This window comes from Clytia hemisphaerica, unplaced genomic scaffold (genome assembly GCF_902728285.1).
Source record: "Clytia hemisphaerica strain Z4C2 unplaced genomic scaffold, Clytia hemisphaerica genome assembly, whole genome shotgun sequence".
Classification (NCBI taxonomy): domain Eukaryota; kingdom Metazoa; phylum Cnidaria; class Hydrozoa; order Leptothecata; family Clytiidae; genus Clytia; species Clytia hemisphaerica.
In genome coordinates, this window is record NW_027104166.1 from 62896 (window position 1) to 76278 (window position 13383).

Here is a 13383-nt window from a genome sequence, read left to right on the forward strand (position 1 = left end):
AAAGGTTTCGCCACCCCCCCCCCCCTGTATGGAGATAAAATGGGATGGCACAATCTCAGATTGGAAAAAACTCCTGTAAATTATGTATCAAAAAACGGATTGCAACACCTTCAGTAAGTACAAAAAAGAAAATTATGTATTTTGGAGCTAATTCATGATATTCATGATGTAATGTTTTCTACGGAAATACCCCCGGTTTTAGCCAGTGGCAAATTTAAACTAGAAAAAAGTTGTATAAAACTTCCACTACTGGCAAAAACCGGGCTTTCTCCGTAGAAAACATTACGTCATGAATATCATGGATTGTCGTGGGTTGAAAAAGTACTTTAGAGTACTTGCTAGCTAAGTTTGAGTGAAAACTAGTATTAAAATTGTATGATTTACCCCTGCTTGAAGTCTATCTTTAAGGTGGATGATATCGATATGTCCATAACAAAAAACAATGTAGGGAACATAAAAAAGATATGCCAAGACAAAAATGATAAACGGCATGGACTGGAACTGCATGAAATATTCTTTCGGCATTGGAATACATTGATCTTTGTTGCCACTCATCATAACCGTTAACCGGGAAAGCTCACATAAGTGTCTATGATCATTTTTACGATATCCTTTATACTTCAATTCTCTTGGTATACCATAATATGAAGATTGATCCATCAGATTGCCAAGATGAGGGTAAATGTAAAATCCACGAGCCCAACAACCGTGTTGTACAAAATCTTTAGACATTGGCATATTTTGTGGAATTACACAATTCATATCTTGGTCATTAAACCGGCTACCAAGCATTATAATGCTTGCCAAAACAAATATTTTTGAGACAACAATTCTTGAAAATTGATCAGAAATGCTGTCATTCCTTTGTTTCAGTTTGAAACTTAAAAGTGAGCGAACTTCATCGATAATCGTCTTACCAGACATTTTGACTTTTTCAAAAATGAAAAAAATACAAATAAATGAACTGATGACTTATTTTACAGTTTCCTCTCTTCTTTATTTATTTACTTCGCTAGCCCATTTTAACAATAAAATTAAGTATCATTAGAAGCATTGAACTTCATATTGTAAAAAATGATCCGAATTCATCTCTCAAGTATAAAAACAATCAACTTTACTATACACGTTTTTATAAGAAAAACTATATACGAACACAAGGCTTCAATGGCAAAAATGTTAAGATAAGCTGGAGTTTTTATACTTCACTAGTTGGTCATTTGAAATAATAGAGATTTTCTTTAGAAAAAGTAACAAAATTGTTTTATTACAGGTTAACGACCAACCAAATCGAATAAGCGCTTGTAAAAACTCCAGCTTGACTCAAAGTATTAAGCACAATTTAACCCTTTAAGTGCCAATGACGAGTATACTAGACAATACTCACAAAATGGTGAAAAACAGTTTGAGAACATTTTTAGGGTTAAAGCTTAAAAAGTTAAGAAAATTCGGAGGCTTTAAAAATTTGGATGTTCTTTTAAAAAACGTGTATCGCGTGTTTTATTTATTCTTCGTGGAAAGTCTGAATATTAAAGAATAATTCAATATACACAAAAAAGTCCCTCTGAATCCGTGCTTAAAATTTTAATCAAAAAACTAATTAATTATGAATATAAATTAAATAATTATGTGATCCTCATCGTCATTTCAAATTCAGATTTATTCTTGAACTCGTGATATGCACCATTGAAATGTCTTCCACGTACCCAAAAGCTGATTGGTTCAAAGTGACGTGTTGACTGATTTTACGTCACTTACAACCAATCAACTGTCGGGTCCGTGATGTAATGTCAGAAGACATTGCAGTGGTGCATATCATGAATAAGTATTAAATATACATAAAAATTTGAAATAAATATACCTTTATCGGTGATCCGAAAAATATCTGCAATCTGATTGGTTAAGAAGAGTACAATATATCTTGTATTTATAAGTAAAAAATATAAATTGACGAAAAGATGTTGTTGTATTGTAGCGGTAGCAGTAATTAAATGTCACTTTGCTACAAAAGTGCCCTGCGCTTATTTCCACCACAAAAATTGCAATTTTGGGTCACCGATAAACCGGTTATCAAACATTTGCTCTTACAATATGGAAATAGTTCACTCGTTCTGGATTTTCCATGTATATTGTACGGAAAAATCTCGGAACTCGTAGAATATTTCTCATATTGTACTCGCAACTGTCCGATAACTATTACGTATTTCAAATTTTACACGTAAAAATACGAGACCGCATTTAATAAAATATTTAATAAAAGAGGTCATTGTCATATTGCTGATAAGCAACAACAAAATAAACAGAATAACAAAATTTGATTGGTTGTGTTATCAACTGTAATTTGGAGTTAAACTCACTGCCCAAACCGTGCTTTTCATTTCGCGTTCAATATATATAAAAAGAAATCATAACATGGTTTTCCTAGGCTGCACGCATCCCCTCTGATATGATTTGATATAGGGGATGCGTATCGTCTAAAATATTTCTGTCCCAACTTACCCCCGTCTTTTCTTTTTTCTTTTTTGATTATGCGAATGACTTCTTTTATTTTTGTTCAATGAATGAAAATTGATAATTATGAAAACAACAGCACAATGACTTCATTTTTTTCTTTCTTTGATTGGATGTGAGGAAATTATGTAAATTTATGCAAATTTTGGTTACCCCAAATTTGAGGTGGGTAACTCTCGGACGAGAATTTCATACACGATACGCATCACCTATAACAAAATAAATTCAGGGGATGCGCACAGCCTAGGTTTTCCTGGCTAACTTTTGGCTTGCATGGCACAAAATATACCCTAAAAAACCCTAGAATGCAGATATGAAATATTTCATAAAATTGTGGTGTAATATTTATTTTGAAAATAATAATAATTTTTGAAAATACCTTTGTATGGGTATGGATTAAATCAGTTTTTCATTAAGAACTCAAACCTCTATAACTTAAGTAAGTAAGTAAGTCTGCGACCGCAGTCGGAGGCGACCCGAAGGCTCCTCTTTCGATAGCTATCTACCTGAAGGTAGGGGAGGGCGCCACTCTTTCTCCCTGGATTTCTCCACTATAACTTGAATGACTCCATAACTCCAACAAAGTCCCCCTTGCGTGTTCGAGTTATGGGGGTTCGACTGTATACCTATACAAAAGAAATTAGGCACATTTTTGCCAAAGAAAGGAAATGGATTGATCATATTAATATTTGTCAAAAGAAACAACCAAAAAGATAAATAAAAAAACCTACGTTGGATCGTAGGGACTTTTCTCGAATACTTCTTCTCGTTTATGAAGTGTCATTGAATACAAATTGTTCTCCGTTGAAATCTAAAGAAAACAAGCTAAATGCTGAATGTCTCCCTGAAAGCTAATGTAAAAAGAAAATAGAAAAAATGGAAACAATAGTAAGAAAATTCAAATTAAAAAAATCAAAAAAAAAAATACCAAGCCAATCTAAAATTGGCAGAAGGAAATTTCCTCCAATACTAAAATCTGATTTTTACGGCCAAAGAAGGTTTTCCGGAAAAAACAGCTTCTATTCAGCCACCTTTTAGAGAACCTTCCCCTCTGTTTAACTGAAAAAGAATATTATTCATCAAAGATCTCAAACCTGAACTAAACAAAAAGGATGAATACAAAAGCCGAGCACTAGTTTTAAAAATTTAATTGTCCTTTTTCTAATAAAATGTTTTTAATTATTTCGTTACGCTTTACTGATTTTTTTTTGATTTCTCCAAATGTTTTTTTTTTACAGTAGACATTTATTACGTAGACCATCGTCCGAGATTCAAAAAAGGCCTTAAAAATGGTTTTCGTAGGGCACCCCTTAGATCGAGGCAAATTTTTGATATTATGCTCCTAATAGGGTGTAGAATTGGCAAAAAAAATTTGCCCTTAAAATCTCCTGCAGTTTTCGAGTGAATCGATTTTTAGTTAATCGATAGAACTTATCAAGGGTCCCCCCTTTACTAACGGTTTTTTTGAGGTCTGAAAATCAAATATCTGAGACTACCAACGGATTCAGCGTGAGAAGTAGATAAAGAAAATGGGGTTATTTGTTAAGTTTCGACTACCTGGTGCCGAGAAATGGCATTTTTAAGGCGAAAAATCGACGTTTTTGGCGTTTTCCGATGACGTCAGCATTTTCATAGGAGCATTTTCAGAAAAAATCATTCCCACAGCTGGATAGCCCTGAATTAGTAGTATCCAAAAATGGTATGGTTTGTCAACTTTCAATGTATAGATCTCGAGGGTGCCCTACGAAGTGACACAATCCACTGCCTCGGCCGCTGGTCTACGAGACGAGTGTTGTATATTAAGGATGTTGTTTTTTTGTACATTGGATTTTTTTTTACTGTTTTTAAAACTGTTTTAACTATATTTTTCTTTTTAGATATTAATCTGAAGCAGTAGCGGCCTGGCTTAATTTTCTTGGTGGTGCAAACTATGAAATTGGCGCCCCTGGTATTTTTTTGTCCTTATTTGCGCCCTCCACCATTAAGTGAAAATATTAAACTGTAAGAGCAGTGACTGGTTGAAAGTAACGCCCGGAATCTCTGAGTTAACAAACTTTTATTTATACGAAGGTGGTGGTAATGATAACTTGATATCTATTTCCTTGTTATTTCCTGGTGTTACTTTACTCTTCATTAAATATCAATGGCTGAAAGAGGCCCTAAAATTCAGAAAGTTGGCAGGAATAAGGGTTCTTTGTAATTCTGGCGCCGCAGGCAAAAAAATTTGGTGTAAGAAAGGTCAAACAGCTCAAAAGATATTCTAAAAAGGAGAAAGTTAGTCCGCATAAGACCACAAAAACCACAGCGAGCAGTTTCGATTAATCTCTCATTTTGGGGGTGAGCATCCTCTTTAACCCCTGGTGGATACACAACACTTCACTTTTCGCAATTCAATGTTGATAATAGTTTTGAAAAAATTTGTAAAATATAAGGAAGCGCCGCAGGCGAAAAAAAATTTACATTGCACTTATAGAAGGCACCAAAAACGTGTCAAAGGGCGCCAAATCGCCCAATCAAAGATCAAAAAAATTTTAGGCGCCCCCTTGAAAAGCTTTTTTGGCGCCCCTCTCAGGTCTTTCTGGGTGGTGCACTGCACACCCTGCACCCCCTGCCAGGCCGCCACTGATCTGAAGATGAGAATCAAATCTCGAAATATATTATTAATATAAGAGAAATACAAAATTGTTGGTCACATCCTGTTCAACAAAGAATAATGACATGTTACAATGCAGGAAATGCCAGAGATTCGTTCATTATGCTTGTTCGGTGCTTCCCGCATACCAAATTCAGATTCGTCTGCAATACAAAAGCCGACGCTTCGAATGTAAAAAATGTGTTACAGTCACGCCAATACTTTTGGAAAAAATCAAAACAAGTAAGCAAAGAGTCAAAAGTAACCAAATAACGCAAACAATAACGGAAGCAGAATGTCAAGATGGAGGTCAGCAAATATTTGAATCTGTTTTCAACACTAGATTGCATAATATAGAGAAGAAAACTTATGGCTTTCAACAAAGCATACGTCGCTAAAAGAACCAAAACGGGCAACATATGCAGATATCACGAAGAAAGAGGTGAAGAAACAAGAGGATATCATTAAGAAATTTATCAAAAATGAAAAAGAGGAAAAAGAAGAAGATTTCTGGAAGAACTTAACTAAATGTAACATCATTCTCCATCATTTAGGTAAAAATAAGATGAGGACAAAGAGGAACAGCGGGCCGGTAACAAAGATTACGTGGAGGAAGTTGTAGGAAATCGTATGGGATTAAAGATATTGGTGCTCGAAAGGATGATATGTTCAAGGCGAAAAGATGGCGGCCATTCACAGGAAAAAATTTTCGATTTCCAAGGTTGGAAATTCAATATTTCTGCTAAATTTTCGAAATTTCCAACCTTGTTTAGCTTGGATTTTGGCTTTTTTCCAACTGAATTTACAAAAATTCCAACCTTGTATTTCGGCTTTTTCCACCTAGATTTTCGAAATTTCAAACCACCTTGTATTTCGGCTTTTTTCAACCTAGATTTTCGAAAATTCCAACCTTGTTTGGTTTGGATTTTGGCTTTTTTCCACCTGGATTTACGAAAATTCCAACCTTGTTAAAATTTGGATTTTGGCTTTTTTCCAACAAAATTTTAAAAAATTCCAACCTTGTTAAATTTGGATTTTGGCTTTTAGTACGGTCTAGTTGTGTAAATATTGTGCACAAAGACGTAAAAGCATGAAAACGCCATATTCTATGTCAAGTGAGGGTAACTCTCAAGCAAAGCTATCCACTTGGTCATTGAAAGATCCTCTATTGAATTTCACAAAAATAAACACGTTTGGGTGGTCCTGGAATTTTTGCTGACATCAGCAATTACGTCATTTTCGGTCATTTTTTAAACAATCTTCCCCAATAACTTTTATTGGCTTCATTTTCAGGTATGGGTTGTAATGTTTTTCTGAACGGGCATGAAACATGCTTTCCAACGGTATGTAACATGACATACTTTGGAGAAAAAGATTTTCATTTTAGCCTGGAAACCTATTCTGGTCTGTAAAATACACAAACAGGTACCAATTTTTTGGGTCTGAGATTTAAATCCATTTTTGACCCCTAAACTACCATTGTGCAAAGTTTCATGCTTTTACGCCCTTGTGCACAATGTTTGTGACTTTTGGCACATTTAGACTGCACTATTTTTTCAACCTGGATTTTTGAAAATTCCAAGCCATGGAAAATTTGGATTTTGGCTTTTTCCAACCTCGATTTTCGAAAATTCCAACCTTGTTTAAATTTGGATTTTTTGCTTTTTTCAACCTGGATTTACGAAAATTCCAAGCCATGGAAAATGCAAAATTTCCAACCTTGGAGAATGTCCCACATTTTCAGGTTGGATTTTCCATTGGATTTTGTCTTTTGTCCAATTAAGAAAACTTGAAATTTCCAACCTTGGAAATCGAAGATTTTTTCCTGTGATTGAAAGCAACGTTGCCGGCAATGAAGAAGACAAGAAAAGAATTATGGCCTCAGTCCATAAACTAAACGAACAAAATTTTAGTCTAACTGATGACTTCTCCGAGAAAGAACGTGAAACCATTAAAGAATGGCATGAAAAAGCTAAAGAGAAAACAGAGAATGAGAAAGATGAATGCTGCTTATGGAATGTGAGAGGTAGCCCTCGGGTTAATTTCTACTCCAAGAAAATATGTAAAAAGACCGTCATTGATAAACTGTAAATTTAAATGAGATTGTTTCATAAAGGTCAAAAGACCTGCGAAATATACTTCTATAATAACTGTTTAAAGTTTTTCTTGAAAATCAGGCTATGTCACATTTTGGGTATTGCCAAAACGAACGAACGAACGAACGAACGAACGAACGAACGAACGAACGAACGAACGAAAACGAACGAACGAACGAACGAACGAACGAACGAACGAACGAACGAACGAACGAACGAACGAACGAACGAACGAACGAACGAACGAACGAACGAACGAACGAACGAACAAGGCAACATAAAAAATGGAAAGAAATATTATTTTATCAGATATATCCCTATCTCATGCGAGTAGTTCTTTAGCCCTCCTGGCATCCCTACCTCACAACGAAGGGAATATACATAACATCTCTGTCTCGTGCGAGTGGGATTTTTTGCTATCTCTTTACTTTATCGAGTTTATGTATGTGTGTTTTTCTTGACCAATTGAGGACGACGGTAAATCAACACTTTTACCGTCCTCAATTTTGCGGGTCAGAACTGCGAGTTTTTTCCAAATCGCTTCAGTCCACTTTACCGTCCTCAAAAGTGCAAATATATAAACTCGCTTTAATTTTTGTCAAGGACGGGAAATAGAATGTCAATATTACATTCCTTGACTAAGAATCGATTTGCCACTTGCAAATGGAAAGAGATCAAAACTTCGAATATGAAAATGGAATTTGGAAAGTTAGACAGTCATTCAGTAAGTGTCTCGATTTCTCCTGGGACATTTCTCGTAACATCTTTGCTGGTATACCCGAGAAAAAAAGGGTAACAATTCCGGGAAAGCAACAAGATTCTTAGAACACGCATCGAAAAACTCGAACATACATCAAATAACATCGAACCGTATTTTCAATCGAACTAATTGAACTAATCAAGATTTCCGCGGTGAAGTTCGATTACTGTCCGATTCGGTTCGTTAACCGAACACCTATCGTTCGATTAAGTTCGATTGAAATTCTATGAAAGGTAGGAGTAATTTCAATATTAGAAATTTTAAAAATTCAAAAGTTCGATTTTTATCGTTTTCGAGCACTTTCTGAAAGTAACTTTTTATTCAATTGAGTATAACTTTTGATCTAATGAATCGAATTTAATAAATGATCCAGCAAAATTTCATGTTTCTTCTTTCCAATGAAATAAGAATGGTTCTTTTAAGATTTTTAGATTTCGAGAAAATTAGTTTCAAAGAGAGAAATTTTTTTTGTGGCGCACCCGGTATCATTGCTATATAAGGATACACATCTAAGCCTCCACTGCAAAGGGAAAAACCCTTTCCCTCTCCCTCTAAAGATGCTTACTCCCTTTCCAGCACACCTTAAATTTCTGTTGCTTTAAGAACGAAATAGCAACACCTGTCAACCTATACTTTTGCAATTTTGGTCCATCATTTGGCCATCTTCGCACAAGTTAGTTCTCTCGAAGAATCTAAAATCCAAATTTTAACCAAAACCCCTAATAAGATGAATGAGAAGGTCTAGCTCTGGTTTAGAGGGTCCACTTTTGGCCTTGTACGCTCTAATTGTGAACTGAAGTGAACAGATAGCTGGCTGTCTGAGGACAATGCGGCATGGTAAAATCAATCGTCTAAACTAGACTTTATTTTCGAAATTTAATCTACGCTAAAACTTCAGATTCTCTTTTCGCGAGTAAAAAATCCAGGTCAAAAATTAATCCACTTAAGAGTATGCACCTCATTAAAATGTTGATTATTGGGCACCATCGATGGTCTCTGTTGTTGCCAAGGATGTTGTTGATGTAGATGTTGTTGCTGTGTAGGATAATGGTTGGCTGTTGTTGTTGTTCCGATGGATGGAAGAACTGGGTGGTTAGGATGGCCTCTCAAATTGTGAAGTTGCTGAAAATCAAATCGGTATAAATAAAATAAAAGTTGTTTGAGAAGAGGAAATATTTTTGAGTATTTTTAACAAACATTCTAATAAGATAGTATTAGCCTGCACTGCTCCTAACACCCTTAAGATTTTCTTTGTGAGTATTATTTTTTATTGTATGGTCAAGTACTTCTCTTAGGAGTGGCTCAACAAAAAGTTGGCAAAAAAAGTAATTTCTAAATGCAAGTTCAATTTGTTAACAATATAAAGAGACACAAAGGGCTTCTAGACTGAGTTTTCTTTTTTCCCACGCTTAGTTTACCTGTCTTAGCTGTTCAAGCTCAAGTTGTTGGCGATAATATTCTGTTTCTTGACGAATTCCCATTAGCCTCTGTTCGTGAAAATCACCTTTGTGGTGATTTATCATTGGTACATGATCATTATGCAAGTGCCCTATAGTAGAAGTTAGAGGAATGATAGATAGATAGGGTCGATAGTTAGAGGTGGATAGCACAGTAATAACCTAGGAATTTTAGACAGTTTTTTCTATTTTATTGAAAGAATCCCAATTGATGAATTAAACATTGTTGTTACCTTGGTGAAAGCCAAAAGGATGTAATGTCGATTCAACATTTTCCTAGAAACGTAATGTAAAATATTGTGTGAAAAATGTTTACTAGACCTAATTTCCATTGAAATGCAATAACATATTTACTAAGTTTGATTAAGTAGTCTAATAAGTACTCAACGGATTAACATAACATGACGAAGGGGGTCTAGTTCCCAACAATTTTCGGGGGGAGGGGCTAGTGAAAATATCCCCCAGTTTAAATTTTAAGGGTGTAACCCCATCTCCACGAAACGTAAAATCAAAAATTAGTTGACGAAAGTTCTCAAACAAAATAATCAAAAAGGTCACTTAAATGCAATAACGTTTTTTCCTATTACCAAATATCTCCATGATACATTAGACATTTTTTATAAGCAACCAGGTTGCTAAGGCTTGAGCCCTGACAATTAACCAATCGTTTTCACTATCTCGAAAAGCTAAAGCTTTTCAGATAATCTAAGCATGGCAACCCACAGCCCTTGACCGAATAAGCATAAAAATGGTATAATATTAGGGGTCAAAGCAAATTTTTCAGAAGATGAGCAAGAATGCTAAGCAACCCCAGCCCTGACCCGAAAATTGGAGTTGCTTATTAAAAAAAGATGTTTATCACATAAGGGCAAGCTAAATTACATTTTAAATTTGCATACTAGTATATAAGAAAATTATTTGAATTGTTAGCACAGCCCCCAGTTTGATTACTCAAAACGTACCCACTCCCTTATCAAAAAAGTCCCAGTATTAAAAAAAGCCCTCAAACAACAAAGAAGGAATGAAAATTTAGCCCTCGCCCTCTCTGACCTTATAGGGGATTGGATTCTATGAAAAATCTAGAAACGAAATTTCTGGATGTGAAAAATCTTTTGTCACTTAAACTTTATTTTGTACCAAAGTGCATCTCACGTATAACGTAGTGTAGTACATAGAGTAGTACAGCAGTAGTACGTTTACAGTAATGAATTTTTATATTTCTGTAGATATTGGGACTGTTTACGGGCAAATAATCATATTTTCGAAGCAGACTCCAAATCTTAGAAAATAAATTTAAGAGTATAGTAGAATATTTAAAAACAATCGAGGCATTTGATAAAGATATGAACTCACAAACACATACTCTAATCCAGAGTCTCAAGTATAACGTAACGTAGTACGGCAAAGAATTTTAAAATCTCCATAGATATCAGGACTGTTCTCAGACAACTTATACCTGTGCTTTTGACTTCTGATTTGATGCTTGTTGCGTCCGTTTAAGGTGATTGATTTCATCTTCCAGATATTGATTCTTATCTTCGAATTTCTTCAATTGATTTTGTAATTGTTCAAGAGTTGTGCCAACTAAAACAAGCAACATGCTGAATGGACCTACCTAATGATTAACGTCAGAAGAAAGGCAATAATAATAAGAAAAATCAGACTATAGTCTGTAAATGAAGCAATTTTCAAAGATTCCTGGATACAAAATTTGATTAGATATATACCTGATGATTTAGTCATTACAGGAAAAAATAAACAACAATCAGTCAGACATTATAGAACTAATGCAATGTCTAAATATCTCATCATCGATTGTTGATGAGGGAAGAATGGGTTAGGAGAGGAGTGAAAATAATAATTTAATATTTACATTGTATATTCACATTATACACAATTTTTATTTACAGTATCTACATATTTAAAAGTTTTATGGTACATTGCATAAAAAATTATTTACATAAATTGAAAAGCAGAAGATCCATTTTAATTTCATTTAAAATTCTATTTGTCAAAATGGATATCATTTAAGAAATATAAATTCTAATCTTCGAAAGTCAGATATCAATGAAAATAAAAAAATGATCACTGTATGGTGATGGCATCCATTGAGCTGGAGTTTCGCGATGATCGTCAAAAATGAGATCTAAAATATTTCCATCAATATGTGTTGGATGTTCGCATCTTTGATGAAAGATATTTGGTGGTAATGCTTCATTGACGATTTCTTTGTTGTCAGGTAAATTGAAATCACCAAGAACAATGGTTGAGTAATTTTCCGCATTAATCTGTCCCCGTAGATTACCAAGCTCAATTTGAAAAGATTGTGCAAATAAAGGAACAGAGCTTTTTTTTTTTTTTTTTTTTTTTTTTTTTTTTTTTTCTTTATTGAAACAAAGACACGTGTACACTACGAACATATCACAAAACATTACTTAAACATAAAATATAGTCCCTCCCCCCCGCTAGGAACTAACGTTATATCGCCAGAGGTACTAGACTATGTAAAAATAAATAAATAAGTAAATAAAGAAAAAATCTTGGAGAAGGAAGCTACAATTGTTAGGTAGAAGCCTAAAATAAAGCACCGCTAAACCTTCCAGTTTCGTTAAGAAATTCAACAACAGAACAAAGAATAGATTTATTTAGATTTGAAGTCAAACATTCATCCCCATATAATAAAAGCCGACAGAAAAAAGGAGGGTTAAGCGGCGGATGAAAAATAATGCCTAGGGTCTGAAGTTTGTTGAACAAAGATTGTCTTGCATGGGAATATATAGAGCAGTGCAGAAGAAAGTGCTGAGTGTTTTCAACAGAGTTAGTTCGGCAACCACAGAAAGGGTCTAAAGTGTCGCGGAAGCCATGTCTAAATTTATGCTCGTTGAGATGGCTGAAACCGACCCGAAGTCGATTAAGAAAGATCACTCCTTGAATGTCAGGAACATCAAAAACATGAGATTGCTTGGGTCTCAAAAATTCATAGATTGCTTTTTTGAAAGTTTAAATTGAAGGTAGATCTCGTATATTACCTCCCAGAACATTCCACTGAGATATGCAGTACGGAAAAAAAGTGTTACGGAAAACGCTCAGTTCGTATATTAAGAGGATAAATAGGATTTCTTGTGTTCTAAGGCCACCTGGTGCTGTAAGTCTTACTGGCAGGTAGTTACGTAAATACGAAGGGGCTAAATTGTTAATAATTCCATAGAAGAATGTCATTCTTCTAGCAAAGCGCCTGTCAGCAAGACTTTCAAGACCAAGTTCTGAATATAGTTTTTCTTGAGACGTTCCACGAAAACAGCCTGTTATAGCTAAACAGGCATTATATTGAATAGATTCAAGCTTCTCTGCACAAAGGTAGCATTTCCCGGGCGGTCATATACGATATCACCATAATCAAGATGAGGCCTAATGAAAGATTTATAAATGGTTAGTAGAGATCTCCTAGGCACATGCTTGCGAAGTCGGTTAATAAGACCAATTCCTTTATTGGCCTTTTTTATCTTCTCGTCTAGATGGCGATCAAAAGAAAGTTTTGAATCTAAGATTAGACCAAGATGTTTCTGGTACTCACTGGTCGCGATATTAGAATTATTAAAGGAGATTACTGGAGCATTAGGAGGAGTGAGTCTACAGGTAAAATAGACTTCAATGGCTTGCTTAGATGGGTCAGGGTTAAAAGACATCTTCCATTGATGAGCCCAGTCAGTTATCCTGGAGAGATCTCTGTTAAGTACTTCAAGGCTCAAGAGTTGATCAATCACAAGAGAGAATAAAGAGGTATCGTCAGCAAAAATCTTCGGTTTTGACTCAAGGTTTTTTGGAAGATCATTAATATAAATTAAGAAGAACAATGGACCAAGAATCGAGCCTTGAGGTACCCCAGCATTGATTCGCTTCCACTCCAGATGTTTTTCCATTTAACACAAC

The 13383-nt window shown here is 34.9% G+C and overlaps 1 protein-coding gene across 1 annotated transcript in view; it reads right to left on the reverse strand.

Moving 5' to 3' along the window:
* Positions 1–13383, reverse strand: part of LOC136814149 (uncharacterized) — a 39101-nt gene that overhangs the window by 17751 nt on the left and 7967 nt on the right. The window contains exons 3-7 of the mRNA XM_067070662.1: positions 10910–11068; positions 9687–9729; positions 9415–9545; positions 8954–9118; positions 3240–3319 (exon numbers count right to left, since the gene is read on the reverse strand). Coding sequence (XP_066926763.1) covers positions 3240–3319; positions 8954–9118; positions 9415–9545; positions 9687–9729; positions 10910–11068 — 578 coding nt within the window. The remainder of the gene's footprint in view (positions 1–3239; positions 3320–8953; positions 9119–9414; positions 9546–9686; positions 9730–10909; positions 11069–13383) is intronic.